Source organism: Esox lucius, chromosome 17 (assembly GCF_011004845.1).
Source record: "Esox lucius isolate fEsoLuc1 chromosome 17, fEsoLuc1.pri, whole genome shotgun sequence".
NCBI lineage: Eukaryota > Metazoa > Chordata > Actinopteri > Esociformes > Esocidae > Esox > Esox lucius.
The window spans coordinates 5573443-5600106 of NC_047585.1; the positions used below are offsets into that span (position 1 = coordinate 5573443).

Consider the following 26664-nt stretch of genomic DNA (forward strand, 5'->3'; position numbering starts at 1 on the left):
AATGCTGTGACAATGTGAAGAACTTCAGAGAACAGCAGAATATAACTTTATTGGATTATTTTCAAATCAGATTTGATTATTTTGAATACTTATCACACACACACACACACACACACACACACACACAAGAACACAAAGTAGGGGATGTAGTCTGAACATTTCACATCTTTATTTCTGTAGTTTTTTTTTAACAATGTTGTGGCACCCAAGCTCGACAGTCTTTCCAAAAACGTGCACAGAAGTTTAATTTCCTGCAAAAAAATAAAATCTGAATCGAGCAAAGAAATCAAAGAGCAGGAAACTAGTGTTAACTCATTTATCACCCTTTTCTGTATCTTAGTTTCAGCTTAATAACGATTCATAATATCTTAGTTCCTCGCTCACAAGACACACCTGGTCATGGTTCAGGAGTCTATCCCCTTTGGTAGTTAAAAAAAATATTTCCTCCATTTAAAACAAAGTCAGTTATTTTTTTATAGTAGTACTATCAGTCTTTACAACAAAAGAAATTGTCCCCGTGTCTTTGCCCTCGAGCCAAACCCCAACGCCCCTAAAAATGTCCAGACCCAAGCAATATACGGAAATTGTTCCAAATGGCACACTTTTCCCTTTATAATGCATTCTACTGGGAGCAGAGTGTCATGTGGTTCAAATCCTGAACAAATGCTCAAACAGGAGGCAATAAGGGGAAGGTGGAAAAATAGGAATGACACAAAAAAAAATACGTGAAAACAAAGTTACAGTGACATGCGTACGGACACATTTATGTTATTCTGAACGAATGCAATTTTCAATTTCTTCTAGTAGTGTTACAGTGGCTTGTCATACTCTAATTACAAGCAGTGATGACTATACAGGCTATACATTTCCTCCTGTTGGTGACAACATGATAAATTCCCCCGGTATTATTTCATGAGCGTTGTGACATAACAGGAAGTGACGTCAAGGTGAGCTTCTTTTGGAATAATTTCAAATAATAAGATGACCAGGGGGTGCGGTATGGGGAAGTGTTGGGTGGGGTAAGAGAGAGGAAAAAAACTAAACAAAAAAACAGTCAATCGTTATTTTTGAGACTTTTTTATTTTTCCTTTTTTTTGCCTTTTAATTTTTAAAGAAAAAAAATCTGCCTTTTACAGATCTAAACCTATGCCTATTCAGATTTTTCCACCTCTACTCTTTATTGAAAGTGTAAAGAAAGATAGGGAGAGGGTTTTCCATTCAAAAGAATAATACAAATAAAAAAAAAAAGAATCTAAGAACAAAATCCTTAAAAACTTCCATCTGGGACTGAAAAGGGACTTAAAAACCAATTTCTTTTAGCATTCGTAAAAACAGAATAAAAATAAATAAATGCTGATCAAATTAAATCGGGTGGGTGGCATGATTTAACGACAAAGCAAGTGGGAAAACTAAGTTCATAGTTGCATTGACCACTTTAAAAGGAGAAAGCTGACTGATGAGTCGATGGGTGGCAGAAGGTAAAAGTGAGGGGGTTAGTGCAGATCAGATCTATGCAGTCTGTTCTATCAGTTGGCCGCCAGTCCTGTCGCTTCAGAGGAGAGCCTGGAGAGAGAGACATTGAGAGATCGAAGGTGGAGAACATAAGCCATGCTGTGCGGTTTAAATCTGATCAAAACAGGACAGAAAAGCTCACCTTTTCACAAATGAACTGTTTTACAAGTCTTGCTAGTATTTACGGAGAATTTAACCTTTTACAAATCTCAAACCTCTTACAAAATCACAAATGTTTTTCTGAGTTTCATAAAATGTGTACCCAAGAAAGCACAGAGCAGTATGAACTCTCAATGAATAAGAGAAAGCGGTTACAACGTGACGTCAACCTCTTTGAGGAGTTCATTCCATCTCACATGTTCCTGTACCTGACCACCAACCAGCGCTAACAAATTGTAGAGCGGCAGTGATTTCCAGCAACAGGGTAAAGGAAGCAGCTATGGCTCGGTTCAAAAGGTCTAATCTACATACAGTGGGGATAACAAGTATTTGATACACGGCCGATTCTGCAGGTGTTCCCACTTACAAAACACAGTCTCTAATTTTTATCATAGGTACTCTTCAACTGTGAGTGACGGAATCTAAAATAAAAATCTCGAAAATCACATTGTATGATTTTTAAGTAATTAATTAGCATTTTATTGCATGACATAAGTATTTGATACATCAGAAAAGCAGAACTTAGTATTTGGTACAGAAACCTTTGTTTGCAATCATATGTTTCCTGTAGTTCTTGACCAGGTTCGCGCACACAGCAGCAGGGATTTTGGCCCACTCCTCTATACAGACCTCCAGATCCTTCAGGTTTCGGTGCTGTCGCTGGGCAATATGGACTTTCAGCTCCCTCTAAAGATTTTCTATTGGGTTCAGGTCTGGAGACAGGCTAGGCCACTCCAAGACCTTGAGATGCTTCTTACGGAGCCACTCCTTAGTTGCCCTGGTTGTGTTTTCGGGTCGTTGTCATGCTGGAAGACCCAGCCATGACCCATCTTCAATGCTCTTACTGAGGGAAGGAGTTTGTTGGCCAAGATCTCACGATACATTGCCCCATCCATACATTGCAGTCGTCCTGTCTCCTTTGCAGAAAATAATCCCCAAAGAATAATGTTTCCACCTCCATGCTACACGGTTGGAATGGTGTTCTTGGGGTTGTACTCATCCTTCTTCCTCACAACACGGCGAGTGGAGTTTAGACCAAAAAGATACATTTGTCTCATCAGACCACATGACCTTCTCCCATTCCACCTCTGGATCATCCAGATGGTCACTGGCAAACTTCAGACGGGCCTGGACATGCGCTGGCTTGAGCAGGGGGAACTTGCGTGCATTGCAGGATTGTAATCCATGACAGCATAGTGTGTTACTAATGGTTTTCTTTGAGACTGTGGTCCCAGCTCTCTTCAGGTCATTGACCAGGTCCTGCCATGTAGTTCTGGGCTGATCCCTCACCTTCCTCATGATCATTGATGCCCCACGAGGTGAGATCTTGCATGGAGCCGCAGACCGAGGGAGATTGTCCGTCATCTTGAACTTCTTCCATTTTTTTATAATTGCGCCAACAGTTGTTGCCTTCTCACCAAGCTGCTTGCCTATTGTCCTGTAGCCCATCCCAGCCTTGTGCAGGTCTACAAATTTATCCCTGATGTCCTTACACAGCTCTCTGGTCTTGGCCATTGTGGAGAGGTTGGAGTCTGTTTGAGTGTGTGGACAGGTGTCTTTTATACAGGTAACGAGTTCAAACAGGTGCAGTTAATACAGGTAATGAGTGGAGAACAGGGGGGCTTCTTAAAGAAAAACGAACAGGTCTGTGAGAGCCGGAATTCTTACTGGTTGGTAGGTGATCAAATACTTATGTCATGCAATAAAATGTATATTCAATATTTAAAAATCATACAATGTGATTTTCTGGATTTTTGTTTTAGATTCCTTCTCTCACAGTTGAAGAGTACCTATGGTAAAAATGATAGACCTCTACAGGCTTTGTAAGTAGGAAAACCTGCAAAATCGGCAGTGTATCAAATACTTGTTCTCCCCACTGTATTAGGACATCAATTTCCTGAAATTGTACAGGTCCAATAACCCACAAGATGAGCAGTAGGATACCTGAGAGCAAACTATTATTGTGACTTAAAGCCAGACGTTACACAATGCGGCAAAACAACCATTGAAAGTACAGCATTATAATAAAAAGATCACAACATGTAACTAATATATACACCACATATTACCCAGGTATGACAACATTCAGATCTTCAGAAAAATCTGTTAAAATACACTGCTAGATGTCTATGTAAAGATGGAAAGAGGTGTGCTACCTGAGCTCACGGCAAGACAAAACAACCAAAAGGTTTTAACTAGTCAAGCTGAAGTCGGGCTTAGAGTATCCATGCTGATGCAGAGTTTCTTGAGCTAGAGCGGGGCCTCAAGTCTCCTTTAAGATGGTGAGTGTCGGGTATGGGAAAGAGACAATCTGTGCATAGGGCCGAAATACATAGGAGGAACATTTGGCAAGGGTCACAGTCAGGTACAAAAGCAGTGCAGGAGTACCAAGTATGGACAATATGCATTATCTGTTAGGGCACTACTACTGACCAGAGTGCACTACTGTATAGAGAGAATGGGGTACCATTTGGGACTGGCATCAGTACTGGGATTTTCTAGGAGTCAGCGGTTCAGTAAGGGGACAGCCTTCGCCTCTTTGACTTGGAGCCCAGCTCTGAGGAGAGCTTCGGCTCGGCATTGCCCGAGTGGGACTGGTGACTGGAGGCGGGACCAGTGGAAACAACATGGAGCGCCAGGAGGGGGAGGGGCTTAAGACTGAGCAGGCTGGAGACGCAGGGGGAGCTTGGGGGAAGCTGCGAGTCGGAGGAAGAAGAGGAGGAGGAAGGGGGCCCTGGGGGAGCCAACAAGGACAGAGATATGGAGGAGGTGGAAGAGGAGGGGGGTGCCAAACAGGAGGAGGAAGAGGAGGTAACAGTAGAGGAGGTAGCAGCAGGAGAGGAGGTGCTAGTAGTGGAGAGAGGAGGAGGGCAGAGAAGGCTGGTGCTGTGGGTCTGTTCGGGGTTCGAGGAGGAGGAGAATTTAGAGGACTCTACGCTGTAGAAACAAGAGAGACAAAGGGAGAAAGAGGAGCACACAGTCGGGATGGGTTACAGGGTCGGCTGGTGAGTATGACGGGAAAGGGGAGTGAGGGGATGGGGAAAGGGGGAGGAGTCACATCAAGGTTGGGAGGGTAGATGAGGGGGAAACGAGCACAGACTGGAAGTCAGGGAGGGGTGGGGAGGGGTGGGTGAGAGTAAAAAACGGACAACTAAGCACAGCGGTTGGTGGGTGAGATAAACAGGGAGAAATGGCATCATTTACAAGTCTGGTGTTCAACAGATAAACGTGTTTGAGGCCGACAGGCGTAGGATCACTGACCACCCCCCACCCATAACTTCATTAATAAGACTAGTGATTCTGTGCCCAGTCTTGTCTAGACAGATCCCTCAAACAGGCTGAACTGTTCAGAAGAGCCAGTACATGCTATGGAAAAGGTTTGGGGAGAGGGGGGTTCCATCACAAAAAACAACTTATTCTGTAAGTGCTCAAAATGTCACCAGCCCATGTACAGGGTGGTAAGGTTGATACAAAAATACCACAAAGGGTCTGAATTCTGGACTACCCCAGTTCTGGAGAGCTCCAGGATTTGGTTCCAACCCAAACTTAAACTGTTTGTTAATAGGGGGAATCAAAAGCCTGCTGCACTAAACAACTGTGGCGCTCCAGGACCAGAAACAAAATTCCAGAAAGATCCCCCAAAACCTCAGTCCTCAGGTTTAAAATGTTTTTTTTTTTTTTAAATAAAACCTGTTCACAGAATGAGGGAATGCACTGGAAAGCAATTTTGCAATTAGGGGGAATTCTGCTGGAATTTTACAATCCCAAAGTGTACAGTGTCTCACAAAAGTGAGTACACCCCTCACATTTTTCACAACACTGAAGAAATTATACTTTGCTACAAAATGTAAAGTAGTGAGTGCACAGCTTGTATAAGTGTTAATTTGCTGTCCCCTCAAAATAACACAACACACAGCCATTAATGTCTAAACCGCTGGCAACAAAAGTGAGTACACCCCTAAGTGAAAATGTCCAAATTGGGCCAACACTGTGACATACTGAAGCAGAGCATGATCCCCTCCCTTCAGAGACTGGGCCGCAGGGCAGTATTCCAACATGATAACGACACAAGACGACCACTGCCTTGCTAAAGAAGCTGAGGGTAAAGGTGATGGACTGACCAAGCATGTCTCCAGACCTAAACCCTATTGAGCATCTGTGGGGCATCCTCAAATGGAAGGTGCTCTGTGAGGTTGTCATGGAGGAGTGGAAGAGGACTCCAGTGGCAACCTATGAATGCCCAACAGGGTTAAGGCAGTGCTGGAAAATAATGCTGGCCACACAAAATATTGACAATTTGGGCCCAATTTGGATAGTGTATTCACTTTTATTGCCAGCGGTTTAGACATTAATGGCTGTGTGTTGTGTTATTTTGAGGGGACAGCAAATTTACACTGTTATACAAGCTGTACACTCACTAATTTACATTGTAGCAAAGTGTCATATGAAAAGACAATCAAATATTTACAAAAATGTGAGGAGTGTACTCACTTTTGTGAGATACTGTATCTCTCTCTGACAAATAAGAACAACACTGGTAAAAGAACAAAACAAAGCATGCTGTTAATGTAACATTGTGTCTGACCTGGCATTGATGAGGTACTCTGCCAGACTGATGGAGGCGGGAGAACCAGTGATGGTGACCTGTCTGTCTGCAGACCCCTCCACAGGATTGGCTATCTTTATCTGGGCACCAGACATCTGGCGGATCTCATTGATCTTGGCACCCTGGCGACCAATGATGCAGCCAATCAACTAGGAGAAGAAAAAAGGGTCAAGATTATAGTCACATTTCTAAATGGAAATAGCTTCTTGATTCATTTACTAACTCCCTGGATAATATCTATTAATTCCTGTGTCGCTGTGCAAAACACCCACTGCCAATCCAAACACAAACTCAGGAACATCATGCTGAGTACAGACACCTATTTGACAGGCACACAGGGCAAGGGAACAATGCTGCCCCTGTTCCACTCTCAACAGGGTGTGTCCGAGGCATTGGAAAGGTGTCAAGTCGTTGTTTTTTTAAAACCACACTTTCAAAAAGTTACGAGTTTCGGAGAAGTACTAAAATTTACCAGTGTTATTACATGAACAGATCCACCCTTTTAAACAGGATGGGATGTCCCAGCGATGCCCATCTCCCAGCAGTACTTACATCATTTGGAATGGTCATCTCATGGGAGCTCGTTTGGGCAGAAGCATCCATTCCTCCTAAATCAACAAGAGAAACAGATCAAATCACAGACAACCACAGCAGTATTTGCACACTTGTGTCATCGGTTCAACAGCACAAAAACAAATGCATTTTGGGCGGGTAAACCTGTAGTCAAGCAGTTCCACTTTCCTATCATCTCTCCTCCAACATAACAGCTCAAATGTTACTTGCCCAAAATAATAAAAAGAATGTTTGTAGAAAATGTCATACAACTACATGGTCATGTCCCTTGTACCTTGGAACCCCTGGCTGCTGGGGGCCATGGGGAAGGGACTCTGCTGCATGGCCAGCTGGTGAAGCTTGGTGAGCTGTGGAGAGATAGAGGCAGAGGAAGACTATGAGAGCAAGAGGGGAGGGGGGAGAGAAAAGGGGGGAAAGGAGAGAGAGACAGGACACCGTCAGTACTGCACCCAAAACACCAAGTCACAAGAACATTCCAGAAACTTTTAAGGTGGGGGTTGTGTTCATTTAGGTACCAACTGGATGAAAACAGGGCAGGATTACTTTAACCAATAAGAGGAATGCACATCTTCTGTTGAAAAAGAAATGCCATCGCATTCACTAATGAACACACAACCCAGTTTGTCTTGGCAAGTTTCCCGCTGTTGGTATCTTTCTCTAAATTAACTGTGGGTTGCAGAATCTTTCTAATTTGTACCCTGTGGTGTTTCCAGTGCAGCTCAGAAGAACTCATGTTTGCTTGCAGTCTTCTGGTTGATGTAAATAATTAGGTTCTCAGTATGTAGTAGGATCTCTCTTGGCCCCTAGCACAAAACCAAACCAGAGCCACTCATCAATTACAGAGGTTTAGTTATAGTCCAGAGGTTTTCAAATCGTTTTCCTGCTCAAAAACTAAATGAGAAAATGGCTGCCCTCAAAAGGCTAACCCAAATTAGGAAGAAATAGTCTGTAATTCTAGATAGAGGTGAGCCATAATAGTACTAACATGCAAAGGGCCTGTTTCAGCTCCCAGCCAATAATGTAAGAAACCCTGACTTATGCATGTATAAGAGGTCTCAGTAAACACACACTTCAGTGGCTACTTCATTAGGTATGCTCATCTAATATTGGATAGGGCGAATTCTGGCCACAGAACTGTGAATTCTTTGCGGCAAAGATCTAAAAGATGCTGCAAATATTCTTGTCTTTGGACATACTGAGCTGATCGCACTACAGAGTCCCTGTGCAACTTTAGTCACACATCCAAGCTGCAAACCTCTCGTCCCACATCCTCTGAAGTGGTGTGTATTGAGATCTGGACATGTGCAGGAGATTGGGAGTAAAGTCCCAGGCATGTTTGCGGAACAAGCTCGAGATCACACGCTTTGTGACACGGAACATTGTTCTGCTGGAAGTATCCATTTCAAAACAGAAAGACTGTGGCCATACAGAGATGCACATGGTCAGCAACAATGCTTAGGTACACTGGTATTTAAATTATGCTCAGTTGGTATTAAGGGGCCTCAATGTGGGCCAAAGAAACACTCCCCACACCATTACACAACAACCACCAGCATGTACTGTTGACACAAGGAATGACGGATCCATAGACTCATGTGGTTTACATTAAGTTCTGACCGATTCATCTGCATGCCACCTCAGAAAACAAGAATCGTCAGACCAGATGAGATTTTTCCAATCTTGAAATCATCCCGTTTTGGTGATTACATGGCCACTGTAGCCTCATGTCACTGCTCATCCACTTCGAGGTTAGACAATGTGCTTTCAGAAATGTGCACAACACTGTTGTAAAGACTGGTTATTTTAGTATGAGGCCTTTGTCAGCGTAAACTAGTGGGGTCATTCTCCGCTCACCCCTCTCATGAACATTGTTTTTGGCCACAAAACCACCGGAGGTTTAAGGATTTTTATTACATTGCACCATTCTGTTAACTCTAGAGATGGTATTGCATTGACATCCCCAGGTCAGCGGTTTCTGAGACACTGGAAACACCATGTGTGGCAACCATCATACCCTTGTTAAATTTTGATTAGATCATATCTTAACCATTGTAATTTGGTCAAAAAAACTGAACAACGTCATATAGTCGCAGCCACATGATTTGCTGTATGAATATTTGCATTAACGAGCACTGTACCTAATAAAGTGGCCACTGAGTGTAGACTATTTTGGAAAATATTATGAAGCGGGTGAATCCAGGAAATGTTTGAAAGCCATGGGATGTGAACGTATACAACAGCAAGTTCAATTGGTAATCGGTTTATAACAGCAATACGGCAACTCGCACAGCATAGAAATTGTTAATGTTGTAAATGACATGCCTCACAGATCCTTAACTGGCAGCATCATTAAATAGAACCTGCAACACCTCAACATCTAAAGTGAAGAGGCGAGTCCAGGACGCTGGCCTTTCAGGCAGAGTGGCAAAGAGGAAGTCATACATCAGAATGGCCAATAAAATTAAAATGGGGAAAAACAGACACTGGACAGAGGAAAATTGGAAAAAAGGCCAGCATTCCAGAGTTGCCTCTTCACAGTTGATGTTGAGACTGGTGTTCTGCGGGTACTATTTAACAAAGCTGCCAGTTGAGGATCTGAGGCATTTGTTTCCCAAACATTCTATTCTGGTTAGACCCAGTTTGCGCTGTTCTGTGAAGGGAGTAGTACACAACGTTTTACACGATCTGCAGTTTCTTGGCAATTTCTCAGAAGAAAGTTATTTGTTTCTGGACATTGAGCTTATAATCGAGCCCACAATTGCAGATGCTCCAGATACTCAATTAGTCTGAAAAAGGCCAGTTTTATTGCTTCTTTAATCAGCCCAACAGTTTTCAGCTGTTCTAACATAATTGCAAGATGGTTTTCTAATGATCAGTTAGCCTTTTAAAATGATAAACTTGGATTAGCAAATACAACATTGGAACACAGGAGTGATGGCTGCTGATAATGGGCCTCTGGATGCCCATGTAGATATCCCATTGAAAATCATCAATTTCCAGCTAAAATAGTGATTACAACATTATCAATGTCTACACAGTATGCCTGATCAATTTGATGTTATGTTAATGGACAGAAAATGTGCTCTCCTTCGAAAACTAGGAAATTCCTAAGTGACCCCAAATGTTTAACTGCAGTGTACACCATACTGCGCCTAAGAACAGCACTTAGACATAGTATACTGACCAAATACCACAGCCCCTCGTGCCGTATTCGTTACATTAGCCAGTGCTAAGATGAGATCGATAAGAGAACTCCTGTAAATCCTTCACCTAATAAGGCCGTTTCGTCGAAAAACTTCCCAAAGCTTCATTGCGATCAGATTCTTTGTATTTAGGCATCACAACTAATCTGTTTTTGCCACCCCTGACTTACGGGCGTGGTGGCGGCAGGCTTGGAATGATGAATACGGACAGCGAGAGGGGGGTATGTACACTGGGGGACAGTATCATATGGGAAGTGACCGCCACGGATTTTCGAGACGTGTAAAATGTTAGGGGAAAACAGAGTGTAGGGACAGGGACAACAGCACTTACATCTGGCTGGGGTATCGCGTGTTGTCCTTGAACGGCGTACGCCTGAAAACAAAGAACAACGAGTTCACAGGCATCCCGTCAACACATCGAGTCGCAGCCTCGCAAGTCGGGAGTCAACACACCTTGGCAGACATTTGTGAGCTCCCACAACAACTACACGCTTAACCTGTACACCCGTGGGAGTGGACCTGTATGGGCAGGGCCAAATGGAAATCTTTGTAACAGAAGAAGTATGAAGAGCATGCCATGGTAGCAGGTGAAAGGGAGCAGTTTTGGAAACGGGGAAATCCTTAGGCTAAATAAGTGATGAGACATCCGTTCAACTGACAAGACTTAAACATTACGCTGCCCACGTTTTACGTTCGCCGTTCGCCACGTTTGCTGCTATACTCTGGCTACACAACCTCTGCGTAGTAATTGACATGCATTTTTCTTACTTAAAGAAGTACGTTTTAAAGTTACTCGATTTTTGTACACTGGGTGTATGTTTCAAGACAACATTTCTGCACAGGAGACAAAGATAGCCTCAATGTGTTTGGAATACCACAGGCTAAGACACCATGTCATCTTGTAAATGTACATTAAACAATGATTATAAACTTGGACAATGTATATGACTAAAATGGGAATGTCAAGGAGTCCTTTTGAAATGTTTGACCTGCTTGCTTAGGTCTCTAGAGTTCATTCATTTATTCATCCTTCCAGTAACAGTAAACATAGTGGGTTGAGGGAGAAGATCTATTTTCTGTTAAGAACCACCAGAGATGCCATGAAAGTCCATTAAAACAGGCTAGGAGAAAGAATATGGAAGAGGCAAAATGTAAAACCATACGCAATATAAGAAATGGTTTCCAAATAAATAAAGCAGGGTAGCCAAGTGGCCAAGAGAGTTGGACCAGTTAACAAAATGTTGCTAGTTCTCATCCCTGAGCAAAACCCTAACTGTTGTTCTGTCCCTGAGCAAAACCCTAACTGTTGTTCTGTCCCTGAGCAAAACCCTAACCACCCCAGGTTGTTACTGTAAATAAGAAAGTTTAAAGCATACTGATCTGGTCAAACAATAATAAACAACAACAAAAAAAAAGATATTACAATTCAATTTATGAACTGGTCAGTTTCTGGTAAGATACCCTGAACATAAATCGAACATACCTGCCCTCCGGCGAAGATGACAGGCGATCCTGAAGGTTTTGGTCGATACGGGATGGTGACTCCCTTAGGGGGAGACTAGAGCAGGAAACGAGCAAATGAGATGTAAGGAGAGGGAGGGCGAGGGAGAAGGATGTAAGGAGAGGGAGGGCGAGGAAGAAGGATGTAAGGAGAGGGAGGGCGAGGGAGAAGGATGTAAGGAGAGGGAGGGCGAGGGAGAAGGAAAAAGGTAAACAGGTTTAATTCAGGTGTCTTTACCAAACACTTTCACACAAATTAGCAAAGGGAAGCAAAAACAGGATACAAAAATGTGCTTAATCAAACCAGAAAATGTAATAAAAAAAGAAATGATCTGAGGATATTACTTACACTTACCTCCAGCATAACCACGCAGATCTGCTTGACACACTCGATAATGGACTGAGGGGTCCCGGCGATGGTGATGGCGCGTTCCGTAGAGTTAGGAAGCATGTCCCCTGCCACCTGTACCTGAGCACCTGTCGACTAAATAGGGACAGAAACAAAGAGTGTGAGAGAGACATTTTAATAGCCATTTAACACAGAGACCAAAATTCAGAGTCACTTTCAATCAATGCGTTCAACTAAATCACAACCACTGCAAAAAAATACAAAATAATTAAACTTGGACAGAAATGCCACGTTCGGCAAAAACAAGATTTATTTTGAACACATGCATTTTCCAACCCACCTCCCGTATTTCTTTGATCTTGCAGCCTCCCTTGCCAATTAGTGAACCACACTGGCTGGCCGGCACCACAATGCGAAGGGTGACAGGAGGCTTGCTGGTGGCCGTGCTGTTCGTCATGGAGCTGCTGATGTCCTGCAAGAAAAGATAGGAAGAGAAGTTTGGGAGTAATTGGATGGACCTAACAACACCTGTAGATGAATGTGTGAGCCGCTCTCTGAGACAACAGAAACATGCACTCTGAAACAAAGAACCTTTAAAACGAAGCACTACTCTTCCTCCTTGATGTCACAACATCACCAAATCTACAAATTCATGTTGTTGCCTCTGTGTGGCAGGTTATTAGGAGATCCTTCATGGCTAAAAATGACAGAACTAGATGTAAGAACAAAGAGAACAAGCTACAGGTAGGCTTTTTGTTTAGCTAAGGTCGCTTTCACACATTTCAACTGATCTAAACAGGAGCGTTTTCCCTCATTACTCTGGTGTGTTTAGTAAGGTGAGAACACAAATTTCACCCAGCTGCCCATCAAATAACCACTCCCTTGAATTAAAACTGGGACACACTTCAGTAGCATAGCACCGTGAACCATTTCTCATGCACATGTAAACATTTAGTGTGTATATTCCGAATCGCTCCTTTTGAAAAATTAGGGATAACCAGAAACAGGGAAAGACCGAGTAGCCTGTACACAAGAGACTGATCTGGCAAGACGATGGACATTCACCATGAACTTCAGCTAGCTAACCTTGATTTAGAGTTTTTAACTTTAAACCCCAGGGTTGCAGAGATTTCTTCCTACGATTTTGCGGGAATCCAATAGACCAATAACAGATAATGTGAGATTTGAGGACTTCTGACCAATCACCGTATGTGAGCAACTATCCGACATGAAAGGACACAACCTGACCGAAATATCCCAAGCCTACGCACAGAACCCTTGGAAAATACTTAAAGGGGCACAACCAGGTCACAAATCGTGAACGTTGGCCTTTTGGTGGTCGCGAACGGCTTCCAAATAAATTGCATTCTGAAGTGAGAATACAAGTGAACGCAATCCGAACCAAATATTGGAAGAGACCCAAAATGCTGTGTATTGTGGGTCGAATTAGGTTCTCTGCCAAACAATGCATTATAAGATTAGAAGTGCAACCGTCAACTTTGTGCCAGCTAGCTACCGTACGAACAGTCACGCATCACTGGCTGTGTAGCAAACATAATTATTGGCTGAGAACCCAAGTGGAGCAACAGTGAAGTGAGCGCACATCCCTGAAATGGAACAAGTCCAAAGAACCTCAGTTGTTCAAAGTTTTTAGCAAGATATTTAAGAAGGAGGGAACTCAACAAACAGTGAATAAAATGCTGTGTCAAAGTTAAATAAAAACATCCAACAACAGCACATGGTGTGCAATACATTTCACAGAAGTTTTGGGAAAGAAAATAAGACGTTTTTGTTGTATGAATACATTAAAAATAATTGGTATAAGGCAGGCTACATTCAAAATCTCCTGAGGTCCCATGGCATACACGTGTTGGGAGCTTAGTGCATAGACTTGTCATAGACTGTCAAGGGGATTGTGTTTCTATTTTCGCAATGACTGAAAGACAATTTACCAAATGGTATTTGGTTTACAAAATTTGACCCACTAGAATTTGTGCAGAGTTGAACAGGAATGGAAACAATTATCAAATGCACTTTGATTTGGACTTAACTAACGGAATAATAGGTGAGAAAAACTAATAATGTAAGGTTAGAAAACAACTAGTTATAGATTTTGTATTATCTGCTGTCAGGTGGTTCGTTAGGACATATCAGGCAGTGATAACAGTACTGCTATTTTAATTTTGGTAAGAAAAAGTAAATGTTTTAGTAAGGTATTTCTGTCAACGTTAATCAATGCACCAACGTCACAATCATTTAAATGTTTAACTGCTTACACACACTGGTAAGTATGATAGCCAAGTATACTTTTTTTATTTACTGCAATGACCAGGAGCAATTAGGTTTAAATGGGTCAGAACAGGGTTTTCAACCCTGTCAGCTCAGGGATTAGAACCAGCAACCATTTGTTTACTGGCCAACACGCTTGACCACTAGGCTACCCTGCTTCCCCAGGGTGCCAAACACGGGATTTTAGGGCTTTAGGCAGAGTTTGCGGGCTGACGTGTTACATGCTGCAAAAACGCTGCATGTTGTGCATTTTGAATAGCAATGTGTATAATATGCATATTCTTAGGCTTCTCGTAATGGTTTTCATCCAATCTAACCGACAGATGCCTGATAAAAAAAGCAACAGTACAGGGAAGGAAAGAGTTGGAACAACCGAAGGTGGTACGATACCATTGACTCAATACAAAAACGGTGCGCCAAAACCAAGTCGTAGACTGCAGAACCTATAACACAAAATTACCTCAGAAATCGGCCAAATCCTTTCTATTAAAAGGTAGATATTTTGTCAAAATACTTATTAAACTAAATAATTAACAATGAAGGGTTACAATTGCAGTGGCACGAGTGGAGAAGGAGCCAGTCACAGGAGTTTGATAGTTCACTCTTCCATCCCCACCTGAGCCCCTCCTTAAGTCCTTGGTACCAAACGTATAATGGAAACAGAAAAGTCTAGAGCCAACATTAGCATAAATCACTGGTGCAGCTCAAGTACCAGGATAAAGCACCAGCAGAAATGCGGCATAAGATTTTGCAAAAACAGCATATAACTACCTTTCTTGTAACAGTAGCCACATTAGATTCCCTAAACGCGAAAGTGAAAAACATTTTTGCCTGGTAATGATTGGGCAATGTATAGTTACCTCTTCCAGCTTTTCAATGATCATGGAAAATGCTTTGAAGATGGCGGTGGTGGGGCCTGCCAAAGTAATGATCCTTTCAGGACAGTTGCCTTCTGAGATGTTGATGCGAGCCCCGCTCTAAACAAAAGGGGAAAGGAATTCACCAGTTAGAAAAGGTGCAAATAACAGCACAAACAGCTAATCCTGCCGCTCCCCAATTCAGAAAAAGAAAGCATCTACTCACCTCTTCTCTCATTTTCTTCACAGATTCGCCTTTCTTGCCAATGATGCTTCCAACTTCCTAAAAGAGAACAAAAGCAGACCCACTCAACAACATAATGCAAACCTAAGTCAACCAAGTCTCTTGGTTCTCCAATTATCTGTTACACAGGGGGGCATTCATTTTGACAAAAAAAAATGCTTCCATTGTAAAACTTTAAGAGAAATAACAACCAGAAACAAGACTGCTTGCAACCTAAATGTTCTGTTGGCCAGAGCGAACGCAGCCCTGCTGCAACAACTCACTCACCTTGCCGTGCATCAGCAATCTAATGGTCAGGGTGACATTGAGTCCTCCTTCAATCACACCGGAGTCCATAACTACCACTGGATGGGAGAGTAGCTGCGTCTGAAGTGTCAAGACAGGGGTCTTTGGTCACAAAGATGGGATCTGACGGAGAGCTGTAAGAACATAAAAGAAATGTGAATATAAATAAGAACAAAGAGATGGCCAGTGATATAGTTTCTAGAATCTGATGAATGACAAAAATGTTCATGTAATGTAACTGGACAAGCAGGAGAACATTGATTGTAGAATGTGAGGTCAGTGGACTGATTCAGTTCTGGTTCTTATTAGCGTGTGACATTGTACAATAACACCAAATAGGTTACATGCAATCCATTTTGTGAAACATGAGGTAACAATATCACGTTGGCTAACTATTATAAGCCGTAAAGTTATCCAAAACAAAATTCATTTCAGTGGATACTTTATCTAAAAACTGAATTATTAGAAACGCATGCATAGGAGCAATTTTAGTACTAAACATCATGCGAAGTAACCTGCTTTAACCTAAAAGTAGAACTAGCTGACGTAGCCGGAAAGCTGGAGTAATGATTCATGTGCATCTTTTAGCTTACTTGGTGGCACATCGGTGTCTAGTTAGCATGGTAGGCTAATTAACAAGCCGGGTAATAATCCCAAAGAGGGGTTGTCAAGTGAAAGAAACAGGCGGTTAAGTTTGCGATTGAATTGTGTGTTACAAGTCCCCTTCATTGACAACTAACGCATGTACTTTCGCCTCACCGGCCGGCGCGCTCGAGTCCAACGTTTAGTTCTATCTAGATTTACGACCTAGCATAGCATGCTAATAATCAAGTGAAATGGGTGGCTAACATTCGTATGTGGAGCATGTGTACATGGTATGAATGGCTGTCCTGTTGTCATTCACGTTACGATGTTACCATATTAATCGGTTTCATATTGGCTACAATCGTTCAAGCAACGTAAATACACAAATAGACTCGCGTAGTTAAATAGTGGCCATTTGACCGATAAATAAACTCGAGCTGGCTGATTGGGAGCTGCGTGCAAGTAGTGCGGCCTGGTAAATTCAAATGAAGCCTGACTCAGTGCTAGCGTGCCATGCTAGCTTGCTACGAGCTAGCCAATGCAAGATACGGTGTGCGCTTCTTTTTGATTTTAGTGAACACAAAAATAGATATGAAATGTTCTTACCTGATCCGTGTTTTGAGATGTGTTGTCGGGGGGAGGGTGGGGTTGTAAGGGTAGAAGGGGAGAGGTTCGGGAGGGTAGAAACCCGGGGGAGAGTTTTAAAAGGATTCGGGGAAGAGGGAAGAGTGATAGTGTGAGATCGGGCTCCACTCCTTAACACAAAGACAACAAAACTAGAACCTCTGAACTTTCCCCTTTCACCGAACCCTCCCCCAGCCTCGATAGAAACCCGCCCATTGCTACAATGAAACAAACTGCGTACAGTAAGTAGGCAGAAGGAAATGCGACGTTACAATGTAGGAAGCATGTTGCAATGTTGTCAACTTCGATATAATCAGTGTCACATAAATGTGAAAATGAGTTTTAGGATGAAAACGTAGCCTATAATTTATATCAAATAAATAATATCCAGTTAAAACACAAATATTTTATTGATTTTACTACAGAGCACACATATTCCAATGATTTTAGAATTAAAATACACATATTTGACTAATGGGAAAATGTTTACTATACTAGGTATTTATTATTTTAACATTTATCATAGTTCAAGCATAGGGTTAAAATAAACAACAAAAAAACAAATTGTTCATTTTAGTCAGCTCTAGTGGAATTTATATAAACTGATTGCATACATATAGTACATTATTGAACATTTATTTGGGTTACAGGAGGAATAGGGGATGAAATAACCAATTGGAAGCTGGGGATGATTAGGTAGCCAAGATGTTGGCCAAACTACTGAGACAGGTTTAATATTGACAAGGCACAAAATACACATTTTACTACATGATGGCACATGCTAATAATGGTATTCAGATTATAAGACAACGAAGGCATCAATAATTAAATTATAAATACATTGGTCACAATGTTATACAGCTAATTAAAAAATATATAATTTAACCACAGTGCATTTTAAGTAGAGGAAGAGGTCATTATAGCACATACTTCAGATGAAATGCATACAATCATAGGTCTGATATCACCAAATGTTAAGACTAAGAAAGTACCGTGTATAAAGGATACATGTTTTATTACAGTGTAATATGATAGATTTCCCAACTATTCCCACTCTTAATAATGGTCCACATTCATTTAACTTCATTGCATTTTAAACAGAGGAAGGGGACATTTTAAAATGACTTTAACAGGTCAATAATATACCCCTTTTAATGCCATCTGAGGATGTGTTGGATGTCATTGGTGAAGTCATTCCTCATCACTACTGCTGCTGCTGCTGCTGCTTGAAGAGTGCTGGGAAAGAAAACATTGCCACATTTACATTTTTGTGACTCTTTAATTCAGGTTCCTTTACACTCACTGTATTTAACAGGGTAATAAATATCCTTGTCAGTGCAAGCCTAAATAAAACTAGGCATTAGTGATATTAATGCTATTAAGGGAAAACTATTCCAAGTGTAAAGAAATGAAAACATACAATTACATTCATTTGATTACAACTTTTCTATTAACTTAGTAGCTGAAAGGCTGAATAAAGACAGAATCTTACTCAATCACACTACACAGTGAAACAATAAGTAAACAGATTGTGAGATAATCTTGACCCAGTAAAACAATTGTGTTATTGCATGAGATGCTAGATTAAGTTCTGAGAGCAGATGTGTTTGAAAAGATACAAGAAAGATGAGTGAAGCAGTGAAATATCTCCACCTCTTTTTCTTTGAAGACAATGAGATGGAAAGCAGTCTCATCCATGACCTTTTAGCATCTGTTCCAGCATGGGCAGAGCCACTGAGGCCATCACCATGATGAAGCAGTACATTTCAGTATCATTTGTCATCCCAAAAGACAGTGAGAAGACATCCTACTTCCCTAATTTTCTCTGGCCATGGCAACGCAGGTTTGGAGGCACCAATGCAACAAGAGCCACCTGTCCACTCTTTAGGTTATGGTTGCGTTTGCCTGCTATCAACAACCAATGGCTGCATGACATGCCATCAGTATGCTATATGATGTGGTTAGTCAATACTTAAAATACCATTCCACATTTAAGATCATCTGAGCTGAGGGATGTTCCCAGAAGAGGCCAAGTTCCGCAACAGACAAAAATATGCAATGCTTTAAACAAAATCCAGAGGGAAGTTTTGGTACTGCAGTTCCAGTTATTCGAAAGTACATATGCTTAGGATTTTTTTGTTACCGCCCTTAAAGCTGAAGATAACTATTTTGAATGCAACCATATCTGCCTTGTATTTAGATGAATTCAGGGTTTCCTGAACATGTTTGTCTTCTCTTATCCAGAGAAGAGAGTTGTGGAGTTTTTGGTTCCAGAATAGAGGGTCCTGGATTAAAACGTTAGTTTAAGTGAAGAGCACATTGGTCGATCCAACAGCTCCCATGTGTTCACAACATTTAAGAAGGTGCATCCGGTTTTCTGGAATACCCCTAGGGCTCCAGTGCTCACTAAACCCTGTTCTGTAAAGCAAATTGCATCCCGCTCGGTTGACAGATGCTTCAATACGATATATATTACTTGCATCTGTCAACTGATCAGTTGACAGTTAAGAAGATATTCACAGAAAACAGTGAACTAACAAAACAAACAGCCTCATTGAAAGCATCTCACTTCCACAAACAAAAGACAAATCAATTGACAGCATCATCATATGCCATCCATTTCCTATGCATCACTACCTGGTAAAATGTGTGACCTAAATATGGAATAGGGTGCGCACAGAAGGAGTCATTTATATGCTATCGGTTTATCAGCGGGAGGAATCGTCACCTGCACTCAGTGAATTAGAATGTTTTTGTCGTGTTTACCGTCTACTGCAGATAAAGGGCTAGGTGCAGCAAAATGATTGAGAAAAAAACCAGCTAAATTAAAGCCCAAGTGAGCTGTATTGACTCATGCTGTATCTGTGATTGTGCATGCACACATGCATGTAGATAAACACAGATACAGTAAAACATATAAATTACTAACTAATACTTCAAATTAGTTGAATTTTTCCACAAAACGTGGGTAAAATCTTCAGCAAAATGAAACAGTTGATATGTCCTTATACATTCTACACCTATATTTTTAAATGCACAGGCAGGCACACTCACCTTCCCATGATGCTTCATGTGCTTATCGGCTTTGTGTGCTTTTTTCCCTTTCTTCGCCTTCTTCATTTTTTTGTGCGCCTTGTGTCCAGCCAACCCCCCAGCCATGCCTGGGTACATGCCTCCTGGGTAAACACCTCCTGGGTAACAAGGTGCTCCTGGTCCAGCCGGATAAGGGTGTTGCCCTCCGTGGTGTTGTCCATAGGGCATAGTTCCTGGGGGCATGGCTGGGTTCATTCCTGGGGGCATGGCTGGGTTCATTCCTGGGGGCATGGCTGGGTTCATTCCTGGGGGCATGGCTGGGTTCATTCCGGGAGGATATGCAGGGTTTGTGCCAGGGGCATACATGGGGTTCTGGCCTTGGGGCTGCCCTGGGTTTGGAGCCCCAGAGAATGCAGGGTTGTAGGCAGGTGGGAAGCCTGGGTTCTGGCCAGGTGCACCTGGAAATTATTATATACTTATTATTATAAGTATTTGTAATTTTCTCATACTCAAACCTTCTGTGATAACCTATACACGAACACAACTATATCATGAATGACTTAAAAGAAATACAGTGATTTACCTTGATTAGGCCACATTTTTGTGTCAGGTCAAATAAGACTGATCTCAGATGATTCTGAAAGAAACAAAACCAATAGAAATTCTTTATGTAAGTCTTCATTTCCCACATCATATTTTATTACATGGCTGTGTAGTTGAGACCTCACCGGTATCGTTATACCCTTGCTGATTTCTCAAGCGCTAGATTGTATCCATATCAGTATTTGCCTTTTTATTAATTTAGTAGAGGTGTCACCACAAATAATATATTTACTGTAAGAAAATACATTGAGCATGGTAAAATGTTATTAGTGTACATTTAGAAAAAAACCCATAAATAAGATATTTTTGAAATAAATCCCGCAAAATAACTGTACTATCTGGAATAATCTATAATTCTTGAAATTATGCCATATCCCACAAAGAAAATAAATACATCTTGAATATATGTTTAAACATTTTATAGGAAACATTTAAAAATAAAAATTGGCCAATTTATGTATTTAAGGAAAATATATTTAATACATTTACCAATATATTACCAAATGCATGTATAAAAAAAAATTCCGATGCATTTGGAAATGTATTAGAAAATGCATACAAAAGTAAAGTGTGCCTCCCAATCCTCCAAACAGGGACATCTCATTTAGAGAGGGGAGTTGTGGCCTTACCTAGGTTGCTACAGTATGTCAGAGTATATCGGTGACTGCAAGATGTATTTTGTGAATGTATATCTATAAAATGTATTTCAACACCTAAAAAAGTGATGTCATGAAAATGTCAATAATGATGAACATTTTTGAAAGTGTTGTTTGTATATTCACTGTGTGAAGACAAGTGCACTGTATTTGTTTAGAATAAACAATAAACTATGAAGTGTTCTAAGGTGTATAGTTCAAAGGCTGTCAATGGGAGTGCCCAATAGTGGAGTTTGTTTCGATAGGTCGAAGGCAAACTACAACTTTAGTACGTAATATTTTTCTTTCTATAAATACTATAGGCTATTAGATCGCAAATGTTCAGCCACATCAACAATATACGACTTTCATACCTGCAGTAGCTTTTCTTGCTTTCGATCTGAAGTGTAGAAGTAAATCGTTGACGTTTGTCTTCCGGATAGTCGTGGGACGAAAGGGAAATACAATCCTTGGTATTGAAAACTGGCCCCGCCCGTCTATTAATGTAACGTGCGCACTGCCCTCTACGAATAGGATGTACTTTTCAAAGGAAACTAAAAGCTAAACCGTAGCTACTTTAAAAGGCAAAAAGCGACATTGCTATAATGCGCGATCGGAATTATAGATGAATACATGGAGAGCTATATGTTTATTATTATTATTTGGTCAATTTGAGATCCGGGTCTATTCAAAAAAGATCTTGGGCTATAGCCCCGGACGCCCAGGCCTAACGAATTTACACAACTGTTGTCAATCAAACGAGGCAATTTTCTCACTGACTGATGGAAAGCAGCATTTTAGATGGGTCATTCCACGAAACGAGTGCCCTTTGCGTACCTCTGATAACATTTGCATTATATTAACTACATTTAAGCTAAGCATGCAAACCTTTAGGTGTAATTACAAGTGTTTGTTTGACGTTGTCTAAGATTAACATTAATCATTTATTGCCATCATGAGACATGAAAAACACCTTAAAATATGCATTTGGATATTATGCCTCACACCTTATTCTGAATATTTAGTTGTGTTCCTACTCTTCTGTCAACCCTGTTAATTCTATCTAGAACCCCCACCAGTTACACTATCAGACTATTCCACATGTCACATTACTTTTAGGAAGCAATAGGCGTGTTCACACTGCACCTTAGCCTAGAGCTAAGAGCTTTCTAAACCCTGGGCTAAGAAAGTGTTCACACTTGCATATTTTGAAATGGGCTAGCACCACCCTTAGCCTGGGGCTAGCTGGCCCTGCTCCGGAACAGGGTTAGAACCGACATTTCGGGGCTATCCCCAGAAACACGGTGCCAAAACCAGTGTGAAACTTGGTCAAGAATAAAACCATAGAACGTTTATTGTCCAATCCCAAAACTTGCCGTTACTAACAGCTGCGTCTGTTTTGGTCCTGTCACTCTGCAAACTTTTGTTTTTTCCATTATACCAGCAAAATCTTAGCAAAGTAGTTATTGCAGCTTTCTTTGGACATTAATCTAGCAAATAAGTCGAAAGAATGAAGGCTGACTAACGTGTTTCTATTTCTTTGAGGATTTTTAACTAAGTTGCCCAAGCAAAAACCGACAGGGTGGGCATATTGATCAACCGATTTCATGTCCATTAAATCGCGGTAGCGTAACATTGATCGTTTGTTAGTGATGTATGCTACTGAAACATTATTCGCAAGCTGGGGAGAATGTAACATTTGTAGCTTATCATAGAATATAAAATGGTATTGTGTCATCTTTGTCCGTTAGCCCATGGCTTAGGAATACAAGTGTGAATCCTTAGCCTAGGGTTAAATCTTAGCCCAGGGTTAACAAATTATTGTGTGAACACAGGATAAGATAGCCCAGGGCCAGTCTTTGCATGGGGCTAAGATAGCCCAGGGCCAGTCTTTGCATGGGGCTAAGATAGCCCAGGGCTTAGAACAATGTATTGTTTGGAACAGCATGGCCTATGCCGAAGTGTTTCCTTTTATTCGTTTTTTTTCCACGTTTTCAGATGATTGACAGATGGGGACATGTTTATGTCACCCCTGTTTTCCTGAATTCAGATAGTAAATCATTTAAATGTTAAGTTTCAAGATAATTGTTTAAAACTACTAAAAACCTGTCAACAACACTCCATATGGTCTCATTAGCTTCATTGAAGGGCTAGTAATGGCTAGTTGAGCCTTAAATCGCCAACCTTGTTACCTTTTTAACGGTAACAGGGTTTACATAAATACATATAGTTACTATTTACATTGTAGTTAATGTGGACTTATTCAACTTGTTAAGTTCTGCATTTTTTAAACAAAAAACATGTGTTTTCATCCACTTGTCCTGCTCAATTATTCAGAATAAGGCTGTTCTGACTCTTCTAAGCAGGTCTGGATCTTATTTGAAATTATTGAAAAAAAAACTTGTGTCATGGCCAAAGCTTAATGAAAACATTTAAATATTGTAATGGGGTCAGACACAGGAAATGGACACAGTGCAGGGTAGTTATTAACAAAAAGTGGATGAAATCAAAAACAGAAAGGAACTAAAAACCCAGGGGCCGAGACCACTATCCTGCTCTTCAACTCCTTCCACTTTCTCCTGCCTGGTGCTGCTTTCCCCCCTGATGAGTTCTGATTGGGGCAAGTGTGCCCCAATATATTAGGGGAACACCAAATATTCATTCACAATACATTTTTGATTTGTTAAGGATGTCTTACGTCCAACAAAATACCGAAATCCTTATAACAAATAGTTGAAAAACAACTTTTGAAAAATGTAGGGGCTTCCATTTTGTAGAATAACCCAGATGTCCATTAACTGTCTTAGTTATAGTTATAATGTCAAAATATGCTGCTAAAAAGAAAATGAAGGGAACACGTAATCATCACAGTATAACACCAAGTCAATAAAAATTCTAGAATATCATTCTCTTCAGTTAAAGAATTGTGAATCAATGTCACCTATTTTGGTGCAAATGAAAGTAACATTAGGTGCACTGGAGAGACAACAGCAAGACAACCCCCAAAAAGGGAATGGTTTTGCAGGTGGTGGCCACAGACTATTGCTCTCCGTATCCTTTCTGACTGATTCTTCTCTAGTTTTGTGTTTTGCTAGTGTCCTTGTCACTACTAGTGGCATGAGGAGGTACCTGCAACTCATTCAGGTTGCACAGGAAGTCTTGCTCCTCCAGGATGGCACATCCATATGTGCCGTCGCAAGAAGGTTTGCTGTGTCTCCCAGTACAGTCTCAAGAGCATGGAGAAGATACCAGGAGACGGGCCATTACACAAGGAGAGCTGGACAGGGCCTTAGAAGGGCATCAACCCAGCAGCAGGACCAGTATTTGCTCCTTTGTGTGAGGAGGAACAGGAGGAGCACTGCCAGAGACCTACTAAATTACCTCTGGCGGGCTACTGGTGTGCATGTTCCTGACCAAACTGTCAGAAACAGACTCCATGAGGGTGGCACGAGGGCCCTACATCCTCTAGCGAGATCTGTGCTCACAACCCAGCACTGTGCAGCTCGATTGTTGTTCACCAGAGAATACCAGAATTGGCAGGTCCACCACTGGTGCCTTGGTCTCTTCACAGATGAGAGCAGGTTCACACTGAGCACATGTGACAGACGTGAAAGAGTTTAAAGACACCATGGTGAACATTATGCTGCCTACAACATCATCCATCATGACCGGTTTGGTGGTGGGTCAGTGATGGTCTGGGGAGGCAAATCCTTGGAGGGTCGCACGGACCTCCACATGTTAGCCAACAGTCCCTGACTGCTATTTGGTACCAAGATGAAATCCTCAGAACCACTGTCAGACCTTATGTTGGTGCCGTGGGCCTTGGGTTCCTCCTTGTGCAGAACAATGCCCAGCCTCAAGTGGCCAGAGTGTGTAGGCAGTTCCTGGATGACGAAGGTACTGATGCCATTGACAGGCCCACCCAGGCCTGAATTCAATTGAGAACCTCTGTGACGTCGGTGCATCTGATGCCACCAAGTAGCACCACAGATTCTCCAGGAGCTCACTGATGCCCTGATCCAGGCCTGGGAGGAGATCCCCCAGGACACCATCTGCCATGTCATCAGGAGCATACCCAGATGTTGTTGGGAGTGCATACAGGCACGTGGGGGCCATACACACTAAACAGTACAGTCCAAAAAGTATGTAAAAAAATTATAATGAGCTAAATTCATATTGTGGCTGGCTATATAAAGACCAATAAAAAGAGCAATGATGCTAATATTTGTTCAGACTCTTGACGGTATTTCTTGAGTATTACTGAGTAAGCGAATATCAACTTTCATGGGTGGGCAATCTCTAAGTTGTACAGTCCAGCATACAGGCCCAATACTCATAATAGGCTAAGTCCTTATTGTAGCTAGCTATTTCAGACCAGTAAATACAGCAAAGATGCTAATATTTCTTAAAACTCTTCGCAGTGTCTATGAGTAAGGTGATACTTTATTTTGTTGCTTTGGCTGCACAATTTTTGCTTTGGCTGTAGTCCAGTATGTTCATTATGTTCAGTCTTTAGTGTATACTAGTATGCTGTCAATGCAATTAAGTATTTTAATAAATCTTGAGTGAAATTTGATTTTTTTCCTCTCAAATATAATGACAGTTTTATTTAACGACATTCCAACATTGCTTAGCATCATCTATTTGAACACCTCCTGCACTGGCACTCAGGGTCTACTAGCTGCCACTGGCACCATTTCCAACTTTGGTTGGCCCCTCTCCTTTCCCATTACTCACACCTGGACTACATTCCTTTAATTATCATTACTCATGCCTGGACTACATTCCGTTAATTATCATTACTCACACCTGGACTACATTCCATTAATTATCATTACTCACACCTGGACTACATTCCGTTAATTATCATTACTCACACCTGGACTACATTCCTTTAATTATTGTTACTCACACCTGGACTACAATCCATTAATTATCATTACTCACACCTGGACTACATTCCGTTAATTATCATTACTCACACCTGGACTACATTCCTTTAATTATTGTTCCTCACACCTGGACTACATTCCGTTAATTATCATTACTCACACCTGGACTACATTCCTTTAATTATTGTTACTCACACCTGGACTACAATCCATTAATTATCGTTACTCACACCTGGACTACATTCCGTTAATTATTGTACTCACACATGGACTCAATTCCCCTTGTTATCCCTGTTTATGTACCCCTCTATTTCCTCCTCTTAGTTATTGCTTATTTTCATAACAATCTGTCCAGGTTCTGAGGTAGGATACTCTAGGCAATCCTGTATGCATGAAAAACATTCATAAAATATGTTTAGTCCAAATATCAAAACACAGCCATAAAAATGATGATGAACATAAAATATGTAATACTGTTTATTTTACAAAGTATTAAGCATAGACAAAGTTCAGATTCTACAAAGTAAAGGTATTTGGATTCTGTAACATTAACACATTTAAAACACGCATAACAGCTAGAAATTATGTAGTACTATGTTTTCTAAAGGAAAAAACAACAGACAATCTAAGACAGTGGGAAAATGTACAGTGACACAAACATTTTTGCTTGTTATGAATTAGATTAATATCTGTATACAACCAAAGTCCATATTAC

The 26664-nt window shown here is 41.2% G+C and overlaps 2 protein-coding genes across 13 annotated transcripts; both read right to left on the reverse strand.

Annotated features, from left to right (window-relative positions):
• Nucleotides 1-142: 142 nt before the first annotated feature.
• Nucleotides 143-16999, reverse strand: LOC105030566 (poly(rC)-binding protein 2-like). Of its 12 annotated transcripts, none has more exons than XM_010904498.4 (12): nt 16769-16995; nt 15560-15711; nt 15275-15331; nt 15052-15168; nt 12243-12374; nt 11903-12037; nt 11537-11611; nt 10385-10426; nt 7125-7197; nt 6830-6885; nt 6257-6426; nt 143-1563 (listed from the first exon to the last, which is right to left on the reverse strand). In XM_010904498.4, the coding sequence occupies exons 2-12, from the start codon at nt 15626-15628 to the stop codon at nt 1527-1529; spliced, it is 963 nt and encodes a 320-aa protein (XP_010902800.1). In that variant the 5' UTR covers nt 15629-15711; nt 16769-16995; the 3' UTR covers nt 143-1526. The 12 variants fall into 12 exon arrangements, with proteins under 12 accessions (XP_010902800.1, XP_010902797.1, XP_010902799.1 ...); XM_010904495.4 differs by having other exon boundaries at nt 7125-7224; XM_010904497.4 differs by having other exon boundaries at nt 11909-12037; nt 16769-16994.
• A 479-nt stretch (nt 17000-17478) lies between these two features.
• On the reverse strand, nt 17479-21545 carry prr13 (proline rich 13). The gene is made up of 4 exons (XM_029114140.2): nt 21432-21545; nt 20403-20456; nt 19841-20277; nt 17479-18022 (listed from the first exon to the last, which is right to left on the reverse strand). Exons 2-4 carry the CDS (start codon nt 20416-20418, stop codon nt 17978-17980), a joined length of 498 nt encoding a protein of 165 aa, XP_028969973.2. The 5' UTR covers nt 20419-20456; nt 21432-21545; the 3' UTR covers nt 17479-17977.
• Nucleotides 21546-26664: the final 5119 nt, after the last annotated feature.

Excerpts from the sequence above, each read along its gene's own strand:
- prr13 (XM_029114140.2), bottom strand. Across the intron at positions 18,023-19,840 it reads ACATGAAGCATCATGGGAAG|CACTCTTCAAGCAGCAGCAG; the intron begins GTGAGTGTGCCT and ends TTTCTTTCCCAG.
- LOC105030566 (XM_010904494.5), bottom strand. The coding sequence starts at position 15,628 with ATGGACTCCGGTGTGATTGAAGGAGGACTCAATGTCACCCTGACCATT. Across the intron at positions 6,427-6,829 it reads AGATGACCATTCCAAATGAT|TTGATTGGCTGCATCATTGG; the intron begins GTAAGTACTGCT and ends TTCTTCTCCTAG. Across the intron at positions 4,771-6,256 it reads GAGTACCTCATCAATGCCAG|TCTGTGCTCGTTTCCCCCTC; the intron begins GTCAGACACAAT and ends CCTGACTTCCAG.